The sequence below is a fragment of the Antechinus flavipes genome, chromosome 3 (genome assembly GCF_016432865.1).
Source record: "Antechinus flavipes isolate AdamAnt ecotype Samford, QLD, Australia chromosome 3, AdamAnt_v2, whole genome shotgun sequence".
Taxonomy (NCBI): domain Eukaryota; kingdom Metazoa; phylum Chordata; class Mammalia; order Dasyuromorphia; family Dasyuridae; genus Antechinus; species Antechinus flavipes.
In genome coordinates, this window is record NC_067400.1 from 612,079,484 (window position 1) to 612,106,290 (window position 26,807).

Consider the following 26,807-nt stretch of genomic DNA (forward strand, 5'->3'; position numbering starts at 1 on the left):
TATGTTTGCAATAAAGATGGAATGGGCCAGTAGAGAGGGAGGGATTGAAAATAAGTGAAAGGTACATGTAACTAGAAAAAGTAATATACTGTTAAAATTTTAAAAAGAAAATAAAAGATTGAGGATGGCAGAAGAGGCAATGTTGGAGGAGATAGGATAGAATTGGGATCACTTGTGTAGGTAGAGAGGTTAACTTTGGGAAGGAGTAAAACCATCTTATCATCTGAGACAAAGGGAAGGAGGAGAGAAGGCAGAAAGTATCTGGGTGATGGAAAATGCAGAAGAGAGGAAAAGAGAGAGTTGGCTTTAATTTTTTCTCTAAAATGTGAGGCAAGATTCTCAGCTGAGAGAGTAGAGATTGGGAAGTTTGAGGAAAGATCAAAGAGTTTGGAAGACTCAGTATGGAGAGTGGGTGAGTTGGTGAGGGAGACAGAGTCCTCACAGCAGTGAGGGCCTGGGGAGACTGTATAGCACAAATTCTAGCAAACCTAGACAGAAAGTGCGTGATTTTCTCTAGCTTTGTCTGGCAGAATATGTAGGAGTGAAGGTGATGAATGATGGGAGTGATACAAGATTGAGTCTTAACTGGATGTAATGGATAATATGATAAGGAGGTGAGAGATTCAAGAGCGGAGGAGAGTTTAGAGTTGAATTGGTTTACCGAAAAGTCAAGAAGAAAGAATGGCTAATGTCAGGTATTGGCTTGAAGAAAACTGAGGGGTCAAGGGATAATAGTGCAGATAGGGGTTTGCAAAGTAAGGCACAGGGGGAGATGCACAACTAGTAAATTATAGTAGATAAGAGGGTTTCAGAATTCTTAAACATGGAGGCACTACATTTGTGAATGGTGGAAAGATCAATGGTATCATCTGTGTGTAACTGAAGTAGAGTGGAGAAGCAGCTCATGGGAAAGGAGTGCATTGAGGAGAACTGTTAGGGTCTTTGAGGAGATACAGTATGTATGTTAAGTTGGGGAGAAGAGGAAAAAATGCGAGCCATGAACTGAACTCATCGAGGAAGGAAGTGGGGTCTGTAGAGAGCAGGTATTCGGATTTTGATTGGCTGGTGGATATGAGGAGCATGAATCTCAAAGGAAGAGAAGTTCCTAAGTGACAGAGAGAAAAAGGGAGAACTTGGAAGCAGCAATGGAGAGCAAGGAGTATTGTAACCCCATCCCCTTGAACAGAAGGGACTTGAACAGTCCCTTCCCCCTTGAATAGAGTGAAGGGAAGCCCCTGGAAAGGGAAGCCACAGGGGCTTTGTCATCAGAGGGAAGCCAAGTTTCAGTAATGGTTAGTAGATAGATGGAGTCAGAGAAAAAAAGATTAAGATTAAGAGACATCTGTTGCCTATGGTACGGCCATTCTACAGCACACAGTGAAGAGGTTGGGTGGCAGTTAGTTGAAATTTTGGAGTGGGATGATTGAGAGAGATGGGGATAAAGAATAAGGGGGACGGAAAATGGGATTTGGAAGATGATCTATAGAAATGCAGAATCACCAGGATGATTGATACAACAGCAGGGAGAATGGTCGTCATTGAGAGGAGGGGGCAGCATCTCGTTCCAAAGGGTCTTGGAGATCAGACTGGAGAAAAGTACATATGAGCTGGAAAGACCCGCTTCATTTCTCCCCCTCCCTCTGAAGGGTGGAGGTTAGGCAGGAAATCCTCTGATCATTTGTACATAAGGAGAACTAGTAATGTGAATTAATGGATGGATGGATGGATGGGTGGGTGGAGTAGAAAAAGAGGGAATTCTGGGATGAAGGAATATGGGCCAAGGTTCTTTGGCCCTTTGCTGGAGGCATGGATAAGAGAAAGGATGGTGATTTTCATTCTTCTCATCTCTTTTCCCTTAGATTATAAATTCTAACAATAGGTTATGTTTTACTCATCTTTGTATTCTCAGCTATGCTTTATCAATAGAATGTATTCAGAAAATATTGTTTGAATTTGCAGAGGGCTTTGAGAATCAGGCAGAATATCACAGATTTCATATCATGTCTGATTCAGTTTCCTCATCTATAAAATGTAAAAAAATAGTGTCATCTACCTCCCAGGGTTATACTGAGGATAAAAAAAAACAGTATTTTTGAAATGTTTGGCAATGCTTAAAGCATTTTATAAATGCTCACTATCTTTAGTATTACTATTGTCATTAAGACTATAAGTTGTCAGGCTGGTATTGACCCGTATTGGTGGAGGGTATTTTTGTACCAATGAAATCAGGTTGTCGTTAAGTCGTTTTTCACTCAGTGTCGAGGAGACTGGGGTGATTTCCCATTTCCTTCTCCAGCTCATTTTACAGATGAGGAAACTGAGGCAAACAGGGTGGAGTGACTTGCTCAGCCTCACACAGTTGGATTTGAACTCATGAAGGTGAGTCTTGCTGGCACTCAGTGCAGTAGGAAGCCCCTACCTGCTTCTAGTGAAATCACCAGTCCTTATTCTCCCCATTCACATAGCATCTTAAGTAAATGAGCACATCTGATACTCAAAATACCCCTGGGACGTGACCGTTATTATTCCCACTTGATAGAGCATCATACGGCTAGTATGTGTCACAACCACTAAGTGCCAGAGTCTGGATTTGAATTCAGTCTCCCTGCCTCTGCTTATTACACCTAAAGGTAGGGAGGCCTTCTAGGACCCCCCTGGAGTAGCAGGAAGTAGAGAAAAGAGGGAATCACTCCAAGTGGCTCCAAGCTTTCTAGTCGGGTGATTGATGGGGACAAAAATACTGCAGTTGGGGGCCTGGGCTGATGGGGAAGGGGTGTTCAGGAGGAGCATCCTGGTCCGGAAGAGAGATGGCAAACACTCTAGGGGGGGCCGGGTTTTTTCTGGGAGGGGAGACGCTGCTTCGGGCGGGCACCAAGCTAAGATGGACCACAAGATAAGGACTCAGCAGGAGACCCCCTCCCTTTGGGAGGTGCCGGATGGCGGAGGAAATTATACTCTGGTGCCCTGATTCTGGGTTTGGGGGGATTGGAGCGGGATCAGAGAAAACCGGGGAGCACCCCCTCCCCTCTGTGAGGGCTCGCATTCCCTCCCGGATTGCTTAGGAAATCTCACCGTGCCATATCCTGGTGTACTTTATTTATTGGACAAGCTTAGCCTGTTTGCAAAGTGGCAGGACCATGGGCTGTTTCAGACACACCTACTGGCCAGAAGCATCGATCGCTATCTTGAGAGTCAATTGGAGGGCAGCGCTAAGAGCTTCAAGTTCTCAGACCTTAGACCAATTCCCCTCTGAGGTGGAAGGGCAGGTAGTTGTCCCCTGCCCCAGGCAGGTCCTCAGACACCAGGTCATAAATCCTTCCTGACTCCGCACGTGCTCCATGGGGCCATTCTCCATACTGATAAGTGCCCTGGGAAACAGAGAGAAGAGGAAAAGGAGAAATGGATAATGGCATGGGGGGGGGGGGGCACAAGGACAACAAGACCCACCGGAGTGAGCTCCCCATAGGCCTGGCGGAGAAGCAGAGGCCACAGTGGGGCCCTTAGCATCCTCACCGTTTGGGCTCCTTGGTAGGGAGCTTCCCAGGCACCAGACAGGGGGTACAGCCTTTCAACTTCATCATAGACAGGCCCGGGGCCTGCCACCTCCTCATATTCGTGACCCCAAAAGCCTGCAAGAAGGGCAGAAGTCAGGGGAGTCTATCACCCTGACCGGGAAGGGTATTTTCATCTCTAAAGGACTAGAGGAAATGGGTGTGGGGGGGGGGGCAGGGAAGAATTGGGGGCTAAACTTACCTCGATATTGAGGTTCCTCTTCAGGTGTTGGGGGAAGCTGGGGGCTGAAGTCTTTCATAGAATGGTAATAGGGCTCCAGCTCTGCTGAACTCTCCTGTCCGCCCCCCAAAAAACCCTCAAATCACTCATCATCCATAGTCAGAACCAGGGAGTCGGAAAGAAAGCTCTCTCTCCTCTCCACTTTGTACTTGGGACCTGTAGAACCCCTTCCCCATCCCACCCCCCTTCAGTCGCACCCGCCTGAATGTGTGAAGCAAGGCCAACAATTTTCCCTCTCATTCCCCACCCCCGTATCCAGCGCTCTCATTCCTGTCCAGGAAAAGGTCTGGAAAATTCAGCCCCTGGAAGGTCTTGTCTCCTTTCAAGACATAATTAAGGGCTAGAACTTTTACCCCCCCCCATAACAGAATTATAGAAAAAGAGAATAGAGAAAGAGCTAGCGCTGGTCTCAGAAGACCAGAATTCGAATCCAGCTGTGTGACCCTGAGCAAGACAGTTCCCTTTGATACCTTACTGTCCTGTTGAGAAGATTTACAGGTGCGTGAAGTAATTTGCAAATCGAAGTGCATTATCAGCCAATGTTAAATGAAATCTCATATATATATATATATATATGTATGTATTCCCCCTCCCCTGAGCAATTGGGGTTAAGTGACTTGCCCAAGGTCACTCAGCCAGGAACTGTTGAGTGTCTGAGGTTAGATTTGAACTCAGGTCCTCCTGACTTCAGAGCTGATGATTTAGCGCCACCTAGCTGCCCCTAAATCTATATTTTAGATAGCCAAATGGCTGCAGTGGAGTGAGCCCTGGACTGGAATCAGGAACCTGGAGTTAAAATCGGATCTCAGATATTTTGCCTCAGTTTCCCCATATGTAAAAAAGGGAATAATAGCATCCACCTCTCCAAGTTGTTGTGGGAATCAAATAAGATCATATTTTTAAGTGCTTCATCAACCTTGAAACTCTCTATAAATAGATATCAGCTATTGTTATGAAAGTCAAGGACCCAGCTCCTCCGAACTCTCCTCTCCAGCCCGAGTTCTCACCGTGGTGCTTGGGGTGTGCCGGCCACTCCATCGGCTCTCTTCATATTCATTTCCAGTTCTTGTCTCTGACCTGGCTCGGGGACAGAGGAGTCTGCACATCAGCTCCCGTCTCTCCACAGAGACCAGAGCTAAGTCTCCTGCCTCCTCCCCATCCTCCTCCCCACCTCCCTCCTGTTCCTCCCTTCCACCCCATCAGTCCTCTCTTCCATCCCATCAGTCCTCCTTCCATCCCATCAGTCCTCCCTTCCATCCTATCAGTCCTCCCTTCCATCCTATCAGTCCTCCCTTCCACCCCATCAGTCCTCGCCTCCTCACCCTTCCTCGGACTTTTCCTCTTTGGTTCCTGAGGGCAGAATGAGAGTAGAGCAGTTAAGATCAGCCCATCCGGGGGGTCCCGACTGGGGAATCAGGCCGGCTCTTCCCTTTGCATGCAGGGTACCACTGCCCGCCTCCTGCTCTCCTCCTTTGTTCCCCTGGCAGATGCCCTTACCCTCCGAGGGAAGCCCACGATGTTTCTGCCTCCAGAGCACGTATCCTATGCAGGAGCCATTGGACAGCAGTAGCAGAACCCCCAGGGCAAAGAGTATGGGGAGCAGGAACCACCCAGGGAATTCTGGGGACAGAAACATGGGGATCTTCAGAGACTTTTCCTTCTATGTTCTCCATCAGCTGAGAGCAAACCCCGTTCTCTCTCACCTACCTGCCTTCCCTCCATCGCCTCCTAAATGCTCTAAGTACCCAGTCACTGTCATATCCTGTACATTGATGTTTAATTCAATCTTAACCTATTTGCATCCAGCTATTGGAGTTACAAAGGCAAACGGTCCCTCAGTGAGCTTGCAGTCTAAGTGTTAAAACCACTGTGTACAGACAAGGTATCCGAGAGGGCCAGATGAGAGGCGATCTCAGAGGGGAGCCCTGGAGATCTCGGGGGGGGCCCTGGCTGTCTCGGGGGAGCCCTGGCCATCTTGGGGGGGCCCTGGCCATCTCAGAGGGGAGCCCTGGCCCTCTCCGGGGGGGGGGCCCTGGCCGTCTCAGAGGGGGGGCCCTGGCTGTCTCGGGGGGGGGCCCTGGCCGTCTCAGAGGGGGGGCCCTGGCCATCTCGGGGGGGGGCCCTGGCCATCTCAGAGGGGGGGCCCTGGCCATCTCGGAGGGGCCCTGGCTGTCTCGGGGGGGGGCCCTGGCCATCTCGGGGGGGGGCCCTGGCCATCTCGGAGGGGCCCTGGCTGTCTCGGGGGGGGGCCCTGGCCATCTCGGGGGGGGGCCTGGCCATCTCGGAGGGGCCCTGGCTGTCTCAGGGGGGGGCCCTGGCCGTCTCGGGGGAGCCCTGGAGATCTCGGGGGGGGGGCCTGGCCGTCTCGGGGGGAGGGGCCCTGGTGATCTCAGAGGGAAGGCTCTGGCTCCAGGGAAAGCAGAAATGGGGTGGAGGACCCCCAAAAAGGCGAGATTTGAACTGTCTGCTTTAAGGCAGCCAGGAGAGAGTGTCGACTTTGAACAGGCAGCTAGTGAAGTGATGGATTGTTTGTCCAAGGAGCAGGGAGGAGGCCGGAATATTTATCTGCAAAGGCCTTACTGCCAAGAGGGCTGGATCTGGCGTCAGATAACCGAGTTCAAATTCCAGCCATGCCATCTGTGTGACCTGGAGCAAATCATTTAGCCTCTGAATCCATTCCCTAATCTGGAAAATGGAAGAATTCGGCTTGGTGAACTATAGAATCCTGTCCGGGGCTAAATCTATGAGAATCCTGCTCTCCCTGATCAGAAGTGGGCAGCGGCTGCCCCTGCGAGCAGGACCCAGGTCCCTCTGCCGGACGCTCAGGGCCCTTCCTGGTTCTGCCCCAGGGCCTTCCTTTCTAACCCTGTCTCCGCCCCGCCCATCATACGCCTCTGCTCGGAGGAGGGGCGCCTCCTCCTCTAGGCAGACAGTAATGGGTTTTCGAGCCCGGCTCGAGGCTCTCTTTCCTGCCGGCCCCAAACCCTTCCTGGCGGTAGCAGAGGCCGTAGCGACCGTACTATGCAATAGTAACGCACGTAACACCCTCACAATGTTGTAATAAGAACAAGGAGCATCTGTGCGGCTCTTTAAGGGCTGCAAAGTGCATTGCAGATGCCCCGTCTCACAATCCCGGGCCAGAGGCCATTATTGTCTCCGTTTTACAGGGGAGGAAGGAGGGGACGGAGGTAACGCGCTCCGGCGGCCGGCTAACAGAGGTCAGAGACCAGAGCGGGGCTCCGGGGCCCGGCCCAGGGCTCGCTCCCGGCCATCTCTCCGAAGCACAGATGTCACTTAACGTCGGGTTACAATTTGCTTTGTAGCATTTGCAGGTACTTCAGGTGCCTAGAAACCCCACCTTCTCAGCAGGACAGGCGCCCCGAAAAGCCAGAGCCCCGCTCGCAGCTTTCTCTGACTCCCCCAGGGCCTGGCTCGGAACGGGGGCTGTGATAGTGATAGAGAACTGAGTTGGGAAGAGGAGGGAAGAGTGTGGAGGGGCTTCTGAAAGGGGGACAGAGGAGAGAAGGAAGGGGAGCTGAGCTGACGGGCCCGGGGTGTGGGGATGGGCCCCGCGGAGGGAGCGGGAGGTTATGGAGAAGAGCTAAGGGGGGCGGCAGGAAGACACGGCTCTTTCCTAGGTAGAGGAGTCACGGAGAGGGGCTCCAGGAAGACTCACCAGACTCTACAGGGACCTGGTCGTCCGACTTCTCAGAAGAGTCTTCAAGGCCTGGAAAAAGGACATGGATTGGCTCCAGGATGGCCGCGCTCTCCCCCCGGCTGGCCGGGTTCGCCCCCTCCCCGCCAAGCCTCGATGGAGATTCTGTCACATCCCCGGTCTGGCGGCCCCTTCTCACTCTTCAGGAATTTGTGTTGTGTCCCCGCCTCCTTTCTTTCCCAGGCTCCAGAGGCAGTGCCCGGGCCCCCCCGGGTTCTCGGTGAGCCAGTGTTCTCTCGGGGGCTCCCCTCAGCCCCCCTTCCTTCCCTCTCTTCCCTCAGAGCTGGAAGAGATCCCAAGGCCGATGTCCAGACAGCAACGCCCTGGGCAACCCGGCGGGGGGATCCCCTCCTGGGAAAGAGAGCTGGGCTTTGGCTCGGGAGGGCTTTGCTTCTGGGACGCTGGAATCTTCCTGGCCTTAGCCCACCCTAGTCCGCCCCCCCCCCCAGCCGAGCGGAAAGCCCCTCTTCCCCGTGGCGAGGCTTCTGACGTGGGGGCCCTTCCTCCACAGGGCGGGGCCTCGGCCTTTTCGCCGTCTTGGTGGAAAATGGCGCCCCGAGAGCCCCCCTTCCCGGGGCTGTGTGTGCTGGTTCCTTCCCCCTCCCCTGGGGCCCGAGAACTCTCACTCCTGCTCTTCCCAAGGCCTCCCTGTTTCCCCCAGACACCTAGGGTGGTCGCCGGGAGCCGGGCCCCTCGGTCGGCCAGGCCGCTGTCCCCCAGGGCGTTGGTGGCCAGCAGAGAGAAGTGGTACAGGGTGGAAGGCCGAAGGCCGCGCACGGTGAAGGCGGTGGCTCCAGGAGGGGAGACGTCCACATAGAGGTGCCCCGGGCTCTCGGGCGCCTCGTACCTGCGGGGTCGGAGGGAGAGGCCCCTCAGCCTGGGCCCGCCCCCACCCCGCTCCCCGCTCTCGCCCGCCGGCCCCACCTGACGCGGAATCTCTGCTCCAGGCCCCCATCGAAGCCCGCTTTCCATTCCAAGCCCACGGAGTTGTGGGTAACGTTCGTGACCCTGAGGCGCATCGGAGGGTCTGGGCGACCTGCAGAGGGGGAAGGGAACTCTCCCTGAGCCCCCACGGTCTGGGCCCTGGACCCATGCAGGGACCGACCCTCTCAACATGTGGAAACCAACAAACGCAACGAGGGACCAGGCGGAAGGAGGGGAAATTGCCCTTTTTAAGGTCACTGACACAGTGCTGACCCACAGCCCTGGGGACGGGGAGACCCGAGTTCAAATCCTGCCCCAGACACTTAACACTTCCTAGGTGAGTAACTCTTAGATGGGCCACTACTCCAGCCCTGGCCTCGGGAACACGGGCCTGTGTGAGAGGAGGCCTTCGTGCAGGGACCCCCAGGGCTGGGCCTTCGTGCAGGGGTGCCCCCACTCATTCACACTCAGGGACCCCCAGGGCTGGGCCTTCGTGCAGGGGCGCCCCCGCTCATTCACACTCAGGAACCCCTGGGGCTGGGCCTTCGTGCAGGGGCGCCCCCGCTCATTCACACTCCGGGACCCCCGGGGCTGGGCCTTCATGCAGGGGCGCCCCCGCTCATTCGTGCTCCGGGACCCCCGGGGCTGGGCCTTTGTGCAGGGGCGCCCCCGCTCATTCGTGCTCCAGGACCCCCAGAGCTGGGCCTTCGTGCAGGGGCGCCCCCGCTCATTCACACTCCGGGACCCCCGGGGTCTCAGGGCCTTTGTGCAGGGGCGCCCCCGCTCATTCACACTCCGGGACCCCCAGGGCTGGGCCTTCGTGCAGGGGCGCCCCCGCTCATTCACACTCCGGGACCCCCGGGGCTGGGCCTTCGTGCAGGGGCGCCCCCGCTCATTCACACTCCGGGACCCCCGGGGCTGGGCCTTCGTGCAGGGGCGCCCCCGCTCATTCGCACTCAGGGACCCCCGGGATCTCAGGGCCCGGCCCCCGGAGCTCCCCCATACTAATGCTGACGATCTGGATGTCCGTGTGGTCGGCGCCCAGGCTGTTGGAGGCCGTGCAGGTGAAGAGGGCGTAGTCCTGGGCCGCTGTGATGTTGGCGATGGTGAGCACGCTGCTGTGGATCGCGCCCTCGTGGTACGTGTGCTCCGTGTATCTGGGAGAAAGGGGCGGGTGAGGGGCGTCCGGGGGGGGGGTCCGTGCGCTCAGGGCCAGGACTGGGGAAAGCGCATCGGGGACGGGAGAAGGGGCCTGGAGGCAGGGGCTGGGCGCCAGGAGCCGGGAGCGGGGGGCGGGGCAGGTGCTGGGGGAGCAGGGGAAGGCGGAGGTGGCCTGGAGTCGGTGGGGGGCCGACCTGGGGTCCTGGAGGTCCAGAGGAGCCCCGTTCTTGGCCCAGGTGAAGGCGACGTTGGGGACGCCGCGCGCCCGGCAGTGTAAGGTGGCTGAGCTGGACCTGTCCCCGGCGGCGGCCACCTTGGTGAGGGGCTGGGGGTGTTCCACCTCAGGAGCGACTGCAGGGAGACCACGCGAGAGTTCTGCCGCCCAAGGAGTTCTGGGCCCGAGCTGCCTTAAGGGGTCAGGGGAGGGACCGAGGCCTGGGCCGGGTGGGAGACTGGGGGGGGAGGAGCCCACCCTGGGGCCCTGATCTGGGAGGGTCTTTTACCTACATCTCACAACAAGCCGAGAGACCCCCCTGGCAGGGGGCGGGATCCCATTGTCCACTACGCACTGGTACGGCCCGGCCTGCTCCAGAGTCGCCTGATGGATCTGGAGACGCCCCGTCCGTCCCTCTGATACCTGTTCCACGTCCTCCAGGTCTTGTTCTTCCTCTCCCTGCGGGGCACAGAGATCCAGCTTCCCGGCCCGGGAGAAACCGGGGCCACCCAAGCCCCCGGCCCAGCTCCCCCCGCTCCGCCCTGCAGGGGCCGCGCTGCCCGAGGCTGGGCCCTTCCAGGAAAGCCCCCGGGCCAGAATCAAGTCCCTGCCGGACGTCTGGGGGCAAGAAAGGGTCGTTCTTGGAGCTGTGGAAGTCAGGTCTGGGGGGCGGGCAGGGCAGGAGAGCAGGCCAGGCCGGTGGGAAGGAAACGGAGTTGGAGAGTGGCAGCCCCTCGGGGCTGGGCTCAGGGGGTCCCTCAGGGCTGGGCTCGGGGTCCCTTGGGGCTGGGGTTGGAGGTCCCTCGGGGCTGGGGTTGGGGCTGGGCTCGGGGTCCCTCGGGGCTGGGCTCGGGGTCCCTCGGGGCTGGGGTTGGGGCTGGGGGGCGCCCTCACCAGCTTCTCCCACCGGAACATGCTGGGAAGGACGGGGCTGGCGTCAGCCCCACAGAGGATCTCGGCCGAGCCCCCCACATCCACCTCGGTGACCTCGGGCAGGCTCCAGATGGCGGGGGCGTCTGGGCAGGAGAGAGGGCGGGGGCTCAGTCCGGGGGCGCCGGGGGAAAGGCGGGCCGCTCTCGGACAAGGGGAGCGCACTCACAGTGGATGTCCAGCCTGACCCTCGCCTCGCTGACGCCCTCGGCGTTCTGGCAGAGCAGCCGGTACTCCCCGCCATCCCCCCTCGTCAGGTTCCAGAGCTTGAGGGCCCCCCCGGGGAGGACGCGGTACCTGGGACCCCCGTCTGGAAGGGAAGCGTTCACAGGCTTGTCCCCCGCCCAGACCCCGGCCTCGGTCCCGCCCCCCCACCTCTGCTACCTGGACTCAGCCTGATGCCCTGGTAACTCCAGTTGAAGAACTCGGGGGCCGGGTTAGCAGACACAGAAATGGGGAGCAGCGCGCTCCCGCCCTCCTGGGCGTCCACCTTGAGGACCTGATCCTCCAGGAACTTGGGGGGGTCTGGGAGGACGAGGAACGCGGTTGTGGGGCCCGGGGGGAGGGGGGCGAGGAACGTCCGGCCCTGCCCCGTGGCTCAGCCCGACGGAGGGTCCGCGGGGCCCCAGTGGGATTTACAGTGGGACAAGGGGGGGCTCGGGGAGGGGCGCCCTCCCCCCGGCCCGTCACCCCCAGAGCACGCACACAGCACGTGGAGCCGGTAGAAGGCGCTCACGGTCTCCTGCAGCTCGGGACTGTTGGCCCTGCACATCACCGGGCTCCCGTGGTCCTGGGAGGACACGTGAAGTAACACGCTCCCAGAGGCCTCCGAGCCCCTGAACCGCGCTGGCCTGTGCCTGAAGGCCGTTCCCTGGAGCCTGGGAGGGACGGGAGGGGGCGTTGGGGGCTTGGGGACGGGAGGGGGCGTTGGGGATGGGAGGGGGCGTTGGGGACTGTGGGGATGGGAGGGGGCTTGGGGATGGGAGGGGGCTTGGGGACGGGAGGGGGCTTGGGGACGGGAGGGGGCGTTGGGGACTGTGGGGACGGGAGGGGGCTTGGGGATGGGAGGGGGCTTGGGGAGGGGAGGGGGCTTGGGGCTTGGGGACAATCTCGGGGCCGGGCCCTGTGAGCAGACAGGGCTGTGATTCTCCGCCCGGCGGGGGCTGGGGGCCAGGGCTGGGGAGTGCAAAGCGACCTCACCTCTCCCCTTCCTTCTCCCAGGACAGGTTGACGGGGGGGTTACTGCTGAGGCTGACACAGGTGAGGTTCACAGAGTCTCCGGGCCGCAGAATGGAGGCGTTGGCTGAAATAGTCACGTTGATGGGAGGGACTGCAATAACGAGGGGGGGTCAGTGGTTCTCGGTCTGTCCCAAAGTTTCCACAAATGATAATTTTCCAGGAACTTTCAGCCCGCGCCCTCTCCCTTCCCCGGGGAAGCCCCTCCCTCGGAGCCCCCGCCCAGGGCCCCTCGTTGGGGGGTGAGCCCCTCCGGGCCGGGGCCTCCCGGGGCGCCCTCTCACACTGCACGCGGAACGTGGTGGAGGCCGAGGCGTGGTCGCCGGTGGCCTTGCAGTTGGAAGTGGTCTTGCAGGTGTAGACGGCCTGGTTGTCGCTGGGCTCCAGCCTCAGGAGCAGCTCTCTGGACAGGGTGTTCCCCGACTTCTCCACCACGCTCCTGGACCTCGGCTCCATGCCCGACCTGGTCTCCACCACTAGCTTCTTATCCTGCCAGCCCGTTCCCAGCCCCACCGGAGGCCCAGCTAAGATTTCCCTCCCGGCCTCTTCTCCCAGGAGGCCCGCATTGGGAGTTCTCATCTGACCCTCCGCCCCCCCTTTCCTCCGAAGCTGTTCTGGGTGCAGATTCCCCCCTTTAAGCAGCGCGCTCCCCCACACTTCAGGAAAGGCTCCGGACCCCCAGCTCCTCGCACAACCGCCCCCACGTAGCAACAGCGCCCTCCCCCCGCCCTCTGCCCTTCCGGGACCCCCACATCCCTTCCCTGACCCGAGAGCTCGGCGCTCACCTTGCACCACGAGAGGGAGGGGTCCGGGTTGCCCCCGATGGCCAGACACAGGAGCCGCACCTGGCTTCCGGCTCGGAAATTGTCTCCCTTAGGGAAACTCTCAATCCAGAGTTTTTGGATAGGATCTGGCGGGGTCCGGAGTGGGGAAGGGGAGGTCGGCCTTTTGTTCCTCCTCTCCCCCCTGCCCCTGAGCGTGGGGGTTTGGGGCAGGGCCCAAGGGAAATAGCCTGGACTACTGAACCCACCTCCCCCTCTAGCTCTCCCTTCACCCTGGCATGGCTCTTCATCAAGCCCAGGTCCGTGATTCCCTATCCCCCTTAGCATAAAATGCAAACAGCTCTGCTGAAAAGCACTTCTGGCTGGGGCCCTTTTCCCCTTATAACGGGCCTGCTCGGCACATGGGGACGTGACACTGGCCCCCCGCTCGCCCATGGCCCTCGCTTCTGGACTCTGCCTTCTGTGAGGGCGCCCCGGGCCGGCCTGTCGGTGGGTCCCTCCTCCCCCGGGCCCCGGTGGGTCCCTCCTCCCCCGGGCTGGCCTGTCGGTGGGTCCCTCCTCCCCCGGGCTGGCCTGTTGGTGGGTCCCTCCTCCCCCGGGCTGGCCTGTCGGTGGGTCCCTCCTCCCCCGGGCCCCGGAGGGTCCCTCCTCCTGCTGGGTCCCTCCTCCCCCAGGCCGGCCTGTCGGTGGGTCCCTCCTCCCCCGGGCCCCCGCGGGTCCCTCCTCCTGCTGGGTTCCTCCTCCCCCAGGCCCCAGTGGGTCCCTCCTCCCCCGGGCCCCCACGGGTCCCTCCTCCTGCTGGGTCCCTCCTCCCCCAGGCCGGCCTGTCGGTGGGTCCTTCCTCCCCCGGGGGCCCCCGCGGGTCCCTCCTCCTGCTGTCCCTCCTCCCCCGGGCCCCCGCGGGTCCCTCCTCCTGCTGTCCCTCCTCCCCCGGGCCCCCACAGGTCCCTCCTCCCCTGGGCCCCCACAGGTCCCTCCTCCTGCTGTTCCTCCTCCCCCGGGCCCCGGCGGGTCCCTCCTCCTGCTGGGTCCCTCCTCCCCTGGGCCCCCACAGGTCCCTCCTCCTGCTGGGTCCCTCCTCCTGCTGTCCCTCCTCCCCCGGGCCCCGGCGGGTCCCTCCTCCTGCTGTCCCTCCTCCCCCGGGCCCCGGCGGGTCCCTCCTCCTGCTGGGTCCCTCCTCCCCCGGGCCCCAGTGGGTCCCTCCTCCCCCGGCCCAGTGCTGCCTGGATCTGCTTCTCTGCGCTCTCCCCTCCCTCGGCCCCCAGGGCGGGTCTGCTGCTCTCTTACCCCGGCACCCAGCGCTCAGCCTGGCTACGGGAGGACGTTCTCTGGGGCTTGGGGCCCTTCGGGGACTTACATTTCACATTGAGTGTGACCGATTTCTTGAGGGTCTCCTTGGCAAAAGCCTCGCTAAAGGCCTCGCAGGTCAGCATCAGCCCGTTGTCGGCCCTGCGCCCGGTGTAGGTGATGTTGGCCATGGTCACTCGCCCCCCAAACGGGCCCTGAGGATGGAACCGGAGCCTCGGGTTTGGGCCCCCCGCCCCCCCCGGCCCTTGAAGGCTGGGCCAGCTCCTGGCTGTCGGGGCCCAGCCCCCCCCCGCGAGCCTCACATCCGTGACCGTGACATCGGTGGGGACCAGCTCCTGCCAGCCCAGCCACCAGCGCAGCAGCACCCCCGGGTTACTGGGCTTGGTGAAGCAGGAGAAGGACGTCGTCTTGTTCTCTTCCAGGCTTGGGGAGCCCAGGATGATGACGGAGCTGGGGGGGACTGGGGGGAGGGGGAGGGGACATGTGAAGATGGTCCTCCCTGGGGAAGCTCCCCCTCCCAGACGGGGGTCCCGGGGTCTCTCTGCCTGAGGATTCGTTCCCCAAGCCCGTCCCCCTCGAGGGGACGGAGAAGGGGGACAGGCTGCTGAGAGGGGCGGCTCTGAGGGGACTATGGGACGGAGCGGGGCGGGGGGCGGTTCCCAGGACCCTCACAGGTGACGCGCAGCGTGATCACGTGCTGCTGAGCCTCGGGGGACACACTGTTCTGGGCTTCACAGCTGAGCTGCGCCCCGTTATCCTCCGGCTGGACGGTCAGAGGCAGGATGCTCCGGGCCAGGGCCTGCTTGTGGTCCGTCTCCCAGACCGTGGAGATCACCTTTCCGTTCTTGGGATGGCTCGGGAAAAGTGAGCAGGGATCCTGAGACCGGAGGCCCAGACTTCCGAGCCCCTCCCTCCGAGTGTCCCCCCCTCACCTTCAGCCACTGCAGGGTGGCCAGAGGATTCCCCCCTCGGGACACGCAGGGCAGCTCCAGGTCCTGTCCGGCTTTGGCTTTCCCCTCCATCTGGCCGGGCCACTCGATGACGGGAGGGCCGGGGGGGACTGGGGAGAAGGGACCCGAGGGGCTCAGCAGGGAGCCGGACTCCCCCCTCGCCCTCCCTCCCCGGCCTCTCCTTCCCCAGGCCCCCACGCTTGGCCCTCTGGCTAAGGAGAGCCGGCCCCTCCCACCCTGGCTCACACAGAATATTCATGGTGAAGGAAGACTTCAAGGACTCCTTCAGGGCTGGGTGGGTCACTTCACAGATCAGGAGTTTCCCGTTGTCAGAAGGCTTGGGGGTCACCCTGGTGGGAGAGAAGAACTGGAAGGTGGAGAACAGACAGGGGGGAGGGTGTGGAAAGAGCTTGGGTCCTCGGGCTCCCCACACCCCATACCTGACCGTGGCCTCCGTGGTGACAAATTTCTCCTGGGATCCAGGATTTGTGTAGGGGAAGACGTCTGGGACCATCCAATTGTCTGTTAGCGGGAAGGGAGACGGACCCAGAGCTAGGTCAGAAGTTGGGGGGGGACCCCTTCTCCCCAAGATGCGAAGACCCCTGGTTTTCCCGCTCTTATTCCACACGCACAGTTTATCTCTATCTTTGGTCCCACTTCTGGGTCCCCCCAAATTAACAGCACCTCCTTAGTAGCCTGCCTTGGAAGGGAGATACCCCCTGACTCAGGCCGGGCAATCCCACCCCGGTCTCCCTGCCTTCCCCACCTTTGTAAACAGCCCCGCCTCCGCTCCCCGCACTCCCCCATCCAACCCCTCCCAAGATGGTGCTGATTCATGCTCCCAGACCCCCAGGCCGGCCCAGACAATCTGGGACCCTGGCCCAGAATCTCCCAACGCCTCTGCTTGGGCCCCGGCTCTCAGCCCCTCCGAGCCAGCCCCGGACAAAAGGCCGGATGCAGCCGCGGCTGCGCCCAGCTCGGGAGAGCCCAGAGGAGGAAGTCCGGCTCCCTTAGCTCCCCATCGAGCCCAGTGGCCGCGTGAACGTCCGACAGCCTTGCCTCTCGGGGCTCCCGTTTATGCTCCCGCCAAGCGGGGCTTCCTTGCGTCTCCCCCCAGTGCTTTCCTCCAACGTCCTTCTGGGCCAAACCTGCCTGCCCATGGCTGCCCCCTTCCAGGGTCCAGGTCAGACGTCCCCTACACTCCGAGCTGTCCCTGCCTCCCACTACCGAAGGGGGACGGAGCCCCTGCCTGCGGCCCCCGCTCCACGAGGGCTACTTCCTCTGGTTCCACTTGTGCACTTATCTCAGCTTCCGACTAGGGAAAAGGGGCCGGAGCCGGGGCTCCGCCGGGGGTCTCACGGCCTAGTCTATACGGGTGCCTCTGGGATGAGGAGGATTCCTGGATCAGTGGGGGGGCTCCTATCTGGGGCTCCCCCGGAGACAAAGCGGGGAGCCCATGGTCTTTTAAGTGACTTGGCCAGGAAGGCCCGGTGTGTCAGAGATGAGGCGGAAAGGACGGCTTTCGGAGTCCCTACAGAGCTCCCTCCCAGTCCTATAAGGCGGCCGACACCGACGCATCTCCTCGAATCGGTCCCTCCCAAAGGGACAGATGCTTTCGGTCACCTCCACCCACTCACCCTGATGGAGAAGGATCTTGGCTTCTGGTTTAGACTCCCCGGAGGTGCAGGTGACCGAATACTCCTCTCCAGCAACCCAGGTCACCAAGCTCCCGGCCTCTGGAGACATCTGGACCACCTGGGGGGGCACTAATGGGGGCCCAGGTCAGAGAGCTGAGAATCGCGCCCCCAAGTCAGAGTGACCCCGAGACTAGACAGCTGAGCCCCCGACCCAAGGAAAGACCGGGTGACTGATGCGTGCATCCCCCCAAGGTTTCTCCCAGACTCTCGGGGGGCCCAGGGTCAGAGAGCTGAGAATCGCGCCCCAAAGTGACCCTGAGACTAGAGAGCTGAGCCCCCGACCCAAGGAAAGGCCGGGTGACTGATGCGTGCATCCCCCCAAGGTTTCTCCCAGGCTCTTGGGGGGCCAGGGTCAGAGAGCTGAGAATCGCGCCCCCAAGTCAGAGTGACCCCGAGACTAGAGAGCAGAGCCCCCGACCCAAGGAAAGACCGGGTGACTGATGTGGGCCCCCGAGGTTCTCAGGGAGACCAGGAGCCGGATGGAGGCTTGCCGTGGGGGAGGATGCATGGAGCACTGAGGACTTGGGCTCCGAGGGGAGGACTCCTACCCAGCACGGTGACCGAGATTCTGGGGGAGATGAGCTCCGGGCTGCTCTCGGACCGGCTGACTTGACATTCGAACTCTGCGTCGTCGGTGATGTCACACTTGGAGATGTGGAGGTGAAACTCGCCTGTCGGGGAGACCCAGGAAAGGGCAGGAGTCAGTGGCCGGGCTGGGGGCCGACCCTCCCATTTGTGGGATGACATTCAGCTCCCACAGGATCCCAGGGCACCAAGGCTCTCCGGGGGCCACCTAGGCCCCTCCCCAAGGGAGCCTCCGCCTCCTAGAAGCGCAGGCCCTCCTTGGAGACCCCCGGGGGGGAATGTGGGAGCCCGATGCCATCTTCAGATGGCAGAATCATTGGGAAGTGTGTTCCTCAGTCTGTTCTCCGTGGGGACGGCTCCTGGCTGTCCTCTGCCCGTGGGGACGCAGCTGAGTGACGCGGGGGGCAGAGTGTGGGGGCTGGAGCCCGGAAGACGCCTCCTCCTGAGACCGTCCTAGCTGGGTGACCCCGGGCAAGTCCCTTAACTCTGCTTGCCTCAGTTTCCCCATCTGTAAAACGAACTGGAGAAGGAAACGCAAGACGCCCCAGCGTCTCCGGCCAAGTGGTCAGAGAGTCGGACAAGGGGAAAGGACCGAACGAAGCTGCCCCGGGAGCCGCTGGTCTGGCCCTGGAGGCCAAACGGAACTCACCTTTATCAGGGCTGCCCGTCATGCGGTATCTGGGGAACCCCGGGATCTCGGGGTTGGGGCCCAACACGAAGCCATCTTTCACCCACTGCACATGGCCTTGTCTGCCTCGGACGCCACATTTCAATACCACGTCTTCTCCCGCGGCGACCGTCACGTTGTCCGGTAGTAGCCAAAAGTGCTGTTGGGGCGAGGTCTGCGGCAGGGCTTTGGGGAGGAGAGAGGTGTCGGACCAAGGGCCCGGGACCCGAGGTGGGAAGGGTCCGAGACCGGTGGTCTCTCTTACCTGCCGCCAGCAGCTGCAGGAAGATTCCGGCACGCAGGGCTCCCCTGGCCATCTCCAGCCTCTCCGCTGCCCCAGGTGCACTCTCTGCTCTGGGGGGTCTCGGAGACTTAGAGACCCCCGGGATTCTGAGGGGTCTCCGGAATCACCAATCTAGCCCCGCCGCTTTTCCGTGGAGCTGGTGAGGAGCAGAGCAGGGACCGGAGGCAGGTCTCACTCCCAGGACGGGCGTCTGCTCCTCCTCTGTCCAGCCGTGGCTTCTCTCCCTCCTCCCACTGCTCCGGGGGCAGCGCCCAGGGCCAGGAATCCCCCTGTGTCAGCACATGCCAGAGCCACTCCTCAGCCCGTGACCCCTCCACTCCCTGGAATGGCCGGCCCCCTCCCCGACCCCGCGCCCGCTGGGAGACTCCTCCCAAGGACGGGGGGCTCGGCCGGGCACCCACAGCTTTGCGAGTCAGAGCCAGGCAGCGGGAAGACCTTGCACTCTGCCCACCCACCCTGCAGAAGTCATGTACCTTCTGGCAGACATTTGTCTTTAAGACATTAACCCTTAGGGCAGCTAGAGGGATAGAGCTCGGCCCTGAAGTCAGGAGTTCAACTCCCGCCTCTGACTCCTAGCTGTGTGACCCCAGGAAAGTTACTGTACCCCAATTGCCTCAGAAAAAACCCAAAATAAAATATTAACACTGAAAAAAAAATGGTTGATATAAGAGATTATAAGATTATAAGGTTGATTATAAGAGATCTAAGAGGTTGAGATAGGAACTCTCCTTCACAATGCTGTTGCGAGGGTCAAAGGCAATGATGTATATAAAGAAAGCACTTTGCAAAGCTTAAATCACATGTAAATGGGAAACTGAGACCCAGGGAGTTTCTGGCTTCAGCCAAAGTTCAAATCCTGCTTTTGCCACTAACTGTCTGTGGGACTTTGCTCAACTTTTTTTTTTAAATTAAAGCTTTTTATTTTCAAAATATACAGATAAGTAATATTCAATATTCGCCCTTATAAAACCTTGTGTTCTAAATTTTTCCCTCCCTTCCCCCTCCTACACAGCAAGTAATCCAATATATGTTAAATCTTAAATCACTGTATAAATGTCTATTCTTATTACTGTCCTCTGATTCAACTTCCTATTTTACAGAAAGAGAAACTGAGACCCCCGGAGTCTCTGGCTTCAGAGTCAGAGGACTTCAATTCAAATCCTGCTTCTGCCACTAATTATCTGCGACTTTGTTCAGACTTAAAGCTTTTTATTTTCAAAATATATCCATGCATAATTTTCAATAGTCACCCTTAAAAAAACCTTGTGTTCTAAATTTTCCCCTCCCTTTCCCCTCCTCTTCCCCTGGACAGCAAATAATCTGATATATGTTAAACATGCACATTTCTTCTAGACATATTTCCACAATTCTCTTGCTGCATAAGAAAAATCAGATCAAAAAGGGAAAGAAATGAGAAAGAAAACAAAATGCAAGCGAACGACAACAAAAAGAGTGAAAATGCTATGTTGTGGTCCACACTCAGTTCCCATAGTCCTCTCTTCGGGTACAGATTGGTCTCTTCCTCATAAAATCAATCATCTCATTGTTGAAGTTTGCTCAAACCCTTTGACCTTCCTGGGTCTCAGTTTCCTCATGTGAAAAATGAAGGAATGGGACCCCAACAAAAACCCCATTCTGGATTACATCCATGAGCCCAGATCTCGCCTTTTCAGATTCCTTTCACTCTCCGATATCTTCCAGGCCCCTTTCCAAGGCTGGCTCCTCCTCCTCTCAAAGCCTTTATGGAAGGTCAGGAGGAGAAGGCAGGGGATATTTCTCCTTTTGGCCCTTCCTACAGCTTCTTATCACTCAGATGTCCAGTTTTCTCCTTCAAAATTGACTGTGTTTTGGCCAGACCCTGGATGGCTCTCGTTCTCCCTCTCCCTCCTCCACAAAGAATGAATCCAAAGGCATGAATTTAGCACTTACCAAGTACTTAGGCAGTTGGGGGGCTTAGTGGACAGAGCACTGGGCCTGGTCTCAGATTAGCTATGTGACCCTAGGCAAGGTACTTAACCCTGCCTGCCTCAGTTTTCTCATCTGTAAAATGAAAAGGAAATAGCAAACCATTTCAGTATCTCTGCCAAGAAAAGTCCGAATGAGGTCCCAAGGAGTTGGACATGACTGAAAATGACTGAACCACAATCCTCACTCCCCCACATCTTTCAGTGGAATTCATCCCAGAAGCTGAAATTGCTAGATAACAGCCCCGTTTTCCATTTCCCTTCTGAGGCCTTCTTAAATAATACCCCTTCCTTAGGGACACAGTGCCATTTTGTGGACAGGAATGGTTGCCTCCGGGGGCATTTGAGGGTACGTCCAAGGCCCCCATTGGGAGTTTCCCATCATCAACAATTACTTGCATTCATATGTAAGCCCTGGAAAGTGTGAAGGCAGAAATGACCTGCCTTGGCAAGTGACAGGCTGTGTGGGGGTGTGGGAGATGACTCTGAGATTGCAGAAGTGGATGACTGGGTTGGGGGGAGGTCGTGTCATCAGTGGGAGTGCAGCGAGTCAGGGGAGGAAACATGGCCTTGAGAGGCAAGGACAGCTTTCCAGAGGATTGAATCAGGCTGGAATTCTTTTTTTTTTTTTTTTTTTCTCAGTAGTGTTTTGTTTTTCCAAATCCAAGTAAAGATAGTTTTCACCATTCATTTCTGTAAGATTTTGTGTTCCAATGTTTTTCTCCCTCTTTTCTCCCTTCCCTTCCTCAAGATAGCAAGCAATCTGATGTAAACATGTACGATCCTTCTGAATAGATTTCCATATTTGTCATGTCGTGTAAGAAAAATCAAACCAAAAAGGAAAAAAAAATGCAAGAAAGAAAAAGCAAATAAACAAAAAGACCAATGAAAACAATATGCTTCTATTCACATTTAGTCTCCACAGTTCTCTCTCTCGATGTGGCTGGCATTTTCCATCCTATGTCTATTGAAATTGTCTTAGATCATTATATTTTTGAGAAGAACCAAGTCTATCACAGTGGATCATCAGATAATCTTGCTGTGACTGTGAATATCTGTCCATATTTGTCATGTTATACAAGAAAAATCAAACCAAAAAGGAAAAAAAAAATGAGAAAGAAAAAGCAAACAAACAAAAAGCCCAGTGAGAAGAACATGCTTCGATTCACATTTAGTGTCCATAGTTTTTTCTCTGGATGTGGAGAGCGGTTTCCATCCTAAATCTATTGGAACTGACTTAGATCATTGTATTGCTGAGAAGAGCCAAGTGATCACAATTGATTATCAGATAATTTTGCTGTTACTGTGTACAGTATTTTCCTAATTCTGGTCATTTCACTTATCATCAATTTATGTAATTCTTTCCATTTCTTATAGAACAATAATATTCCGTTACTTTTATATACTATCCCTTATTTAGCTATTCCCTAGTTGATGGGCATCCCTCGGTTTCCAGTTTCTTGCCACTACAAAGAGGGCTGCCACAAGCATTCTTGCACATGTGGGTTCCTTTCCCTCCTTTAGTATCTCTTTGGGATACAGGCCCAGGAGAGGCACTGCTGGGTCAAAGGGGATGCACAGTTTGACAACCTTTTGGCATAATTTGAGATTGTTCTCTAGAACTGTTGGATCATTTTACAACTCTACCCACAATGCACCAGCGTCCCAGTTTTCCCTCCTCCTCCTCGACATTCATCATTATCTTTTCCTGCCATCTTTGTCAGGCTGGAACCCTTGAGAAAGCCTTGTGGAGGGTTCAGATGCTCACCTCTGGGCAATCAGGAATCCCCTACTTAGTCTCCCACCCAATGGGGTGACGTTGTATGAGGTGAGCTCATTTGGTAGAAGCCTTCCCAAGGTCAAGAAAAAGCTAAATAAGCCAGAGCAAGTCAGGGAGCAGCTCCCGGGGTCCTAGCGAGGTAGGGAAAGTTAGCTTTGTGAGCTCCCTCTCTGGGCCTGATTCCTGATCCGTAAAGCAGTGGGTTTGGACCAGGTGGTCTCTGAGGTCTCTAAGTGCAGAATCTCTATTGCAAACCCCCTATTACAAGTTCCATTATAAGCGCCCCTCAAGTTTGCAGGTGAAGAGAGTCAACAGCTACAGATCCCATTTCATCGGGAAAGAGAGTGCGGGGCCGGCTGATTCTATGACCCCAGAAACACGGAGGAGCCCGGCACAGCGGGAAGAATCTTGGCTTTGGAGTCGGAAGATCTAGGTTCAAACTGAGTGAGCCACGTCCCCATTTGGGGTCCCTGAAGTTCCTTCCAGATCCAGAGAAAGGATCCCATAAACACGGTCAAGAAGCACCCGGATACATTGTTGTTGTTCCTCCTTTGTTCCCAAAGAGGGTCTACATGTACAGGAAGAGAAGCCTCATGTCTCACTTATGGGGAAGAAACTAACCATGGATGGGGCAGAGGGTGGGAGGATTTTGAGATGCAAGGTCAAGGTAAGAGGAACCCCCCCCCAAGGTCAGAGGGCACCTCCCCCCAAGGTCAGAGGAACCCCCAAGCTCAAAGGGCTCCCCCCAAGGTAAGAGGAACCCCCCCAGGCCATGAAATCTCCCTGGGAGGGCTTGAGGCTCAGGCCTTCCTCTCCCCCCCCCCCCCTTTTTCTGGTGTGACCACGATCTCCGGCGTCCCTTGCCCTCTGTGGGCAGACATGAGCATTACGCTTGGGGTCCGACTGGGGCCGGCTGTCCCCCTTCCCAGGTCAGGTATTGCTTTCAAAGGGCTGTAGTAATTACTGCCTCCCCGGGCTTTCCCTCCCTGGGCCTGACGCACCCACCTCACCCCCACCGCTCCCATCACGGGATGCCAACAAATCACAGGGGAGCCCCAGGACTCCATTAAATCACAGGCAACCTCGGGGCGCACAAATGAGGAGGGGCGGGACGGGGTGGGGGACAGAGATCCCCGAGGCACACAATGCTTTGAGGCTCCCCAGAGGAAGGGGCGCAGAGAGAGGAAGTTTGCTCACACCCAGAGGGGCTCCCAGCCAAAGGTAAGTATGCCGGAAGCGGGGCTGGTAGGAGGGGGGGAGTGGAGATTGTCCGAGCCGGAGGGCCCCTTACAGACCGAGAGGCAGCGAGGTGCGGGGGCAGCTGGGTGGCGCCATCGTGCATAGAGTGCGGGGCAAATCCAGCCTCAGACTCCTACTGGCTGGGGGACCCTGGGCAAGTCACGTCGCTGCCTCAGTCTCCTCCTCTGTAAAATGAGGCAACGGCAAAGCCCTCCAGTGATTCTGCCAAGAAGATGCCAAATGGGAGCATGTAGTCAGAGATGACCGAAATAACTAACTTGGCCAAGTAGTTCAAAGGCCTGTGTTCTGACCAAGGCCAACCCAGAGCCTCAGTTTTCTCTCCTATAAAATATACATGGTTTCTGTAGGACCCCGTTTGGGTTAAGTTACTAAGTGCCATGTGAACCCAGGTCCTCCGGACGCAGCCAGTGCGCTGTTTACTCAGCCACCTGTCCCAAAATGTTAAAATGCTTTCCAAACACCAGCATTTAGCCCTGTCTTCTTTGTCCGTGTTAGAAAGTCGAGGTGAATCGAACCAAGATCACAGAGTCGAGTGTCTGAGTCCTTTCCCCTGCCCCCTAGGGGTTTGGGTCTCTCTTTAGCTCGAGACCCTCTTCCTGAGACCCTTTAAAGCTGCCCCTGGGATTAGAGCTCAGCCTCCGAGTCCGTAACAAGATAAAGAAGGACTCGTACTAACACGCTTCAAACTCAGTGGACAAACCCACTAAGGGGGGCGCGGTGCCAGTTTGGTGTAGATATGTGTGCGGAGGTCAAACAGCTTTTGTGTAACTAAGTTTTAAAACTATATACCAAGAACAGCTGAGATGGGAAGGAGATGGGGGAGGCTTTCCTAGTACGGGTAATGGAAGACGACGATAGAACTCCTCCCAAAAGCAGACAGAAGAACTAGGAGAGCTCAGCATTCTGTGGTGATGGAGCCTTAGCCCCTAAAATCCCAGCTAATTCCTCTGCTCCTCTCTGACCATCCGTGCTCAGCGCTTAGTGGAGCGGTACCGTTACCGCTTGCCATGCACCACCTAGTGGCAGAGGAAGATCCACTCGGACCAGTAAGGGTGATGAATCCTTTCATCCCGACTTCCTGGAGACTTCCCAGTCCAACCAGCATTTGTCGAGAACCTTGTGGTGTGCTGGGCGCTGCTGGATTTTGGATTCTAACCAATTAAAAAAAATTGTGTCTGTTCTCCACATCCCTGTTAGAATGTAAGGGCCTTGAGGGAAAGAACTGTTTGCTATACAAATTGTTTTGTTGCCTTTTTAGAATTAAAAAGGGCTATAATGAGGCATGATTTGGGGGCCTGGGGCTCTTAAAATTGCCTTCCCTAGATGAGTTTGCTAGGTATCCACTCCAATCCTTGTGATGCTGAAGGATAACCCTGGGAGTTTGAAGGCAATGACAGTATGTATACAAGTTCTAGAACATTGTCAAGCTAGAACCCCGCATTAGGGCTGTGTGGCTAATGTCCAGTTTCAGGCATTTTGGGCTAGAGCATCTATTGAAATTAAAGTGGATTTGTGATCAGTCTGTATAGATCTTACTAATTAGGGTTAGTTAAATTGTATAAGTGAGTTGCCTTTTTCCATCTCTTACCTGAGAGGTTGCTTTTTTTGGTTTCTCTATTAGTTTCTCCCCATTCCCTGGCTCCTTTCCTAACATCGATCCAAGTTCTTAAGTCTTGCTGTTGTGAATAAATGGTTCTCTTGATTCTGCTAATTTCACTCTGCATCAGTTCATACAGGTTTTCCCAGACCTCTTGGAAACCTCTTCCTTTTTTATAGCACAATAGTGTTCCATCACAGTCATATGACATAACCTGTTCAATCATTTTCCAATTGATGGATGCCTCCTTAATGACCAGTTCTTTGCACCATAAAACAGCTGCTATATTTTCATACATAGAGGACTTTTTGCTCTTTCTTTGATGGCATCACAGTTTAAATATAATAATTACCAACATATATAGTGCTTATGATGTGCCAGGCATTATACTGAACATCTGAGTTATTATCTCCTTTGATCATCAAACATTTATTAAACATTGCATTCTAACTAGTTATCAAATCCTATTTTTTCTACAGCTGCATTTCTTTTTTAACAATTGAAATTGACTTTTTTTTTTTTCAGTTCTGAGTTCTTTCCCACCTATTGAGAAAGTAAGAAATACGATCATTACAAATAGGAAGTCATGTAAAATATTTCCACTTTGAAAACATACCATTTTATTTCTGATATCTGATCACTTCTCTATCCACACAACCCCCATCTTTGTTTAGGCCCTTATCTCATCCTTCCTGGTCATTGATTCCAAATCCAATCTATTGGGATTCTTCTGGATCATTGAACTACTGAGAAGAACCAAGATCATTTTGCTAGATTATGTTTATTTGCAGATGGCACAACTAATACAACTTGGCAGGAAAAACTGTGCCTTAAAGCAAACAAATTAACGATCATTTTCTCATTTTGGGGGAGTTGAAATTGATGCTGAAGCTCTTTGTATTAACAAAAAATTGGAAAATGAGTAGATGTCCATCAGTTGGGGAATGGGCTGAAAAAGTTGTGGTATATGAAGATAATACAATATTATTGTTCTATACAAAATGAACAAATGATTTTAGAAAGGCCTGGAAAGATTTATATGCACTAATGCTGAGCAAATCCATTAGAACCAGAAATGCGCAGTGATCAACTATGAAAGACTTGATTCTTCTCAGTGGTTCAGTGATCCAATCCCAAGAGACTTTAGACAGAAAATGCCATCTGTATCCAGAAAAAGAACTAAAGAGACAATGTAAATGAACACATATGTTCACTTTTTTTTAAATCTCTCCCATGGTTTTTCCCTTTTGCTGATTTTTCTTTCCCAACACGATTCATAAAGCAATGTGTTAAAAATAAATTAACTACCCCCCCAAAAAAAGAAACTGATGCTGAAATTATGATTTAAAAATCACACAAAAACTCTAGGTAAGGGTGTTCGTCAATGATACCTAGATTATTATCAATTGAGGTATACAGCTGGAAGATCTGTGCTTGCTACACAAAGGTAGGCTCTGTAATACAGGTTACCCTAGGCAGTTGACTAGCCAACCCAAAAGGCTGATGTCAGGTACCGCCACAACAGTCCCTGCCGGTGGACAGTAAACTGGGCACAGCATTGGAGAGTGAACTGGATTGTATTTGGAAAAACATCCAGGACGTCGAAATGATTCCCTAAACTAAAATCCAGTTTTTTTTCCCAACACTTCCTATGAAGGATATTGTATTATGTATGGTTCAAAAACATGGAACATCAGTCTTTGAGGAAGTGAGTCATCCAAAGGGCAACATAAAGGCAAGAGAGTGAGAGCAGATCTGTGGATAATTGGTGTGAAGGAAGTTATCAGAGGATGCATGAGGGACAGGTGAACTGGACATGCAAGAAGATCAAGGCCCGGATTAATGGGGACACCATCCCCTTTCCCTTCCCATCAAGAGATCCAGAGAAGGTCCTTAGCACAGTTACTATCTGTCCCATTGAAAGGAATACTCACATGTGAA

General features: G+C 55.9%; 1 protein-coding gene across 1 annotated transcript; it reads right to left on the reverse strand.

Moving 5' to 3' along the window:
• Window positions 1-3,081: 3,081 nt before the first annotated feature.
• On the reverse strand, window positions 3,082-19,581 carry NPHS1 (NPHS1 adhesion molecule, nephrin). The gene is made up of 29 exons (XM_051988914.1): window positions 18,227-19,581; window positions 17,944-18,147; window positions 17,258-17,380; window positions 16,650-16,778; window positions 15,453-15,534; window positions 15,259-15,362; window positions 14,995-15,122; window positions 14,735-14,906; window positions 14,365-14,522; window positions 14,112-14,256; window positions 12,758-12,882; window positions 12,257-12,461; window positions 11,937-12,066; window positions 11,442-11,614; window positions 11,121-11,261; window positions 10,906-11,046; window positions 10,701-10,822; window positions 10,100-10,265; window positions 9,787-9,943; window positions 9,437-9,588; window positions 8,432-8,543; window positions 8,173-8,354; window positions 7,469-7,519; window positions 5,290-5,412; window positions 5,115-5,142; window positions 4,800-4,869; window positions 3,754-3,847; window positions 3,514-3,629; window positions 3,082-3,368 (listed from the first exon to the last, which is right to left on the reverse strand). Exons 1-29 carry the CDS (start codon window positions 18,276-18,278, stop codon window positions 3,234-3,236), a joined length of 3,720 nt encoding a protein of 1,239 aa, XP_051844874.1. The 5' UTR covers window positions 18,279-19,581; the 3' UTR covers window positions 3,082-3,233.
• Between the last annotated feature and the right edge of the window lie 7,226 nt (window positions 19,582-26,807).

Excerpts from the sequence above, each read along its gene's own strand:
- NPHS1 (XM_051988914.1), bottom strand. The coding sequence starts at position 18,278 with ATGGCCAGGGGAGCCCTGCGTGCCGGAATCTTCCTGCAGCTGCTGGCG. Across the intron at positions 14,257-14,364 it reads CCGATGTCACGGTCACGGAT|GGCCCGTTTGGGGGGCGAGT; the intron begins GTGAGGCTCGCG and ends TTCCATCCTCAG. Across the intron at positions 5,413-7,468 it reads CCAGGTCCCTGTAGAGTCTG|AATTCCCTGGGTGGTTCCTG; the intron begins GTGAGTCTTCCT and ends TTCTGTCCCCAG.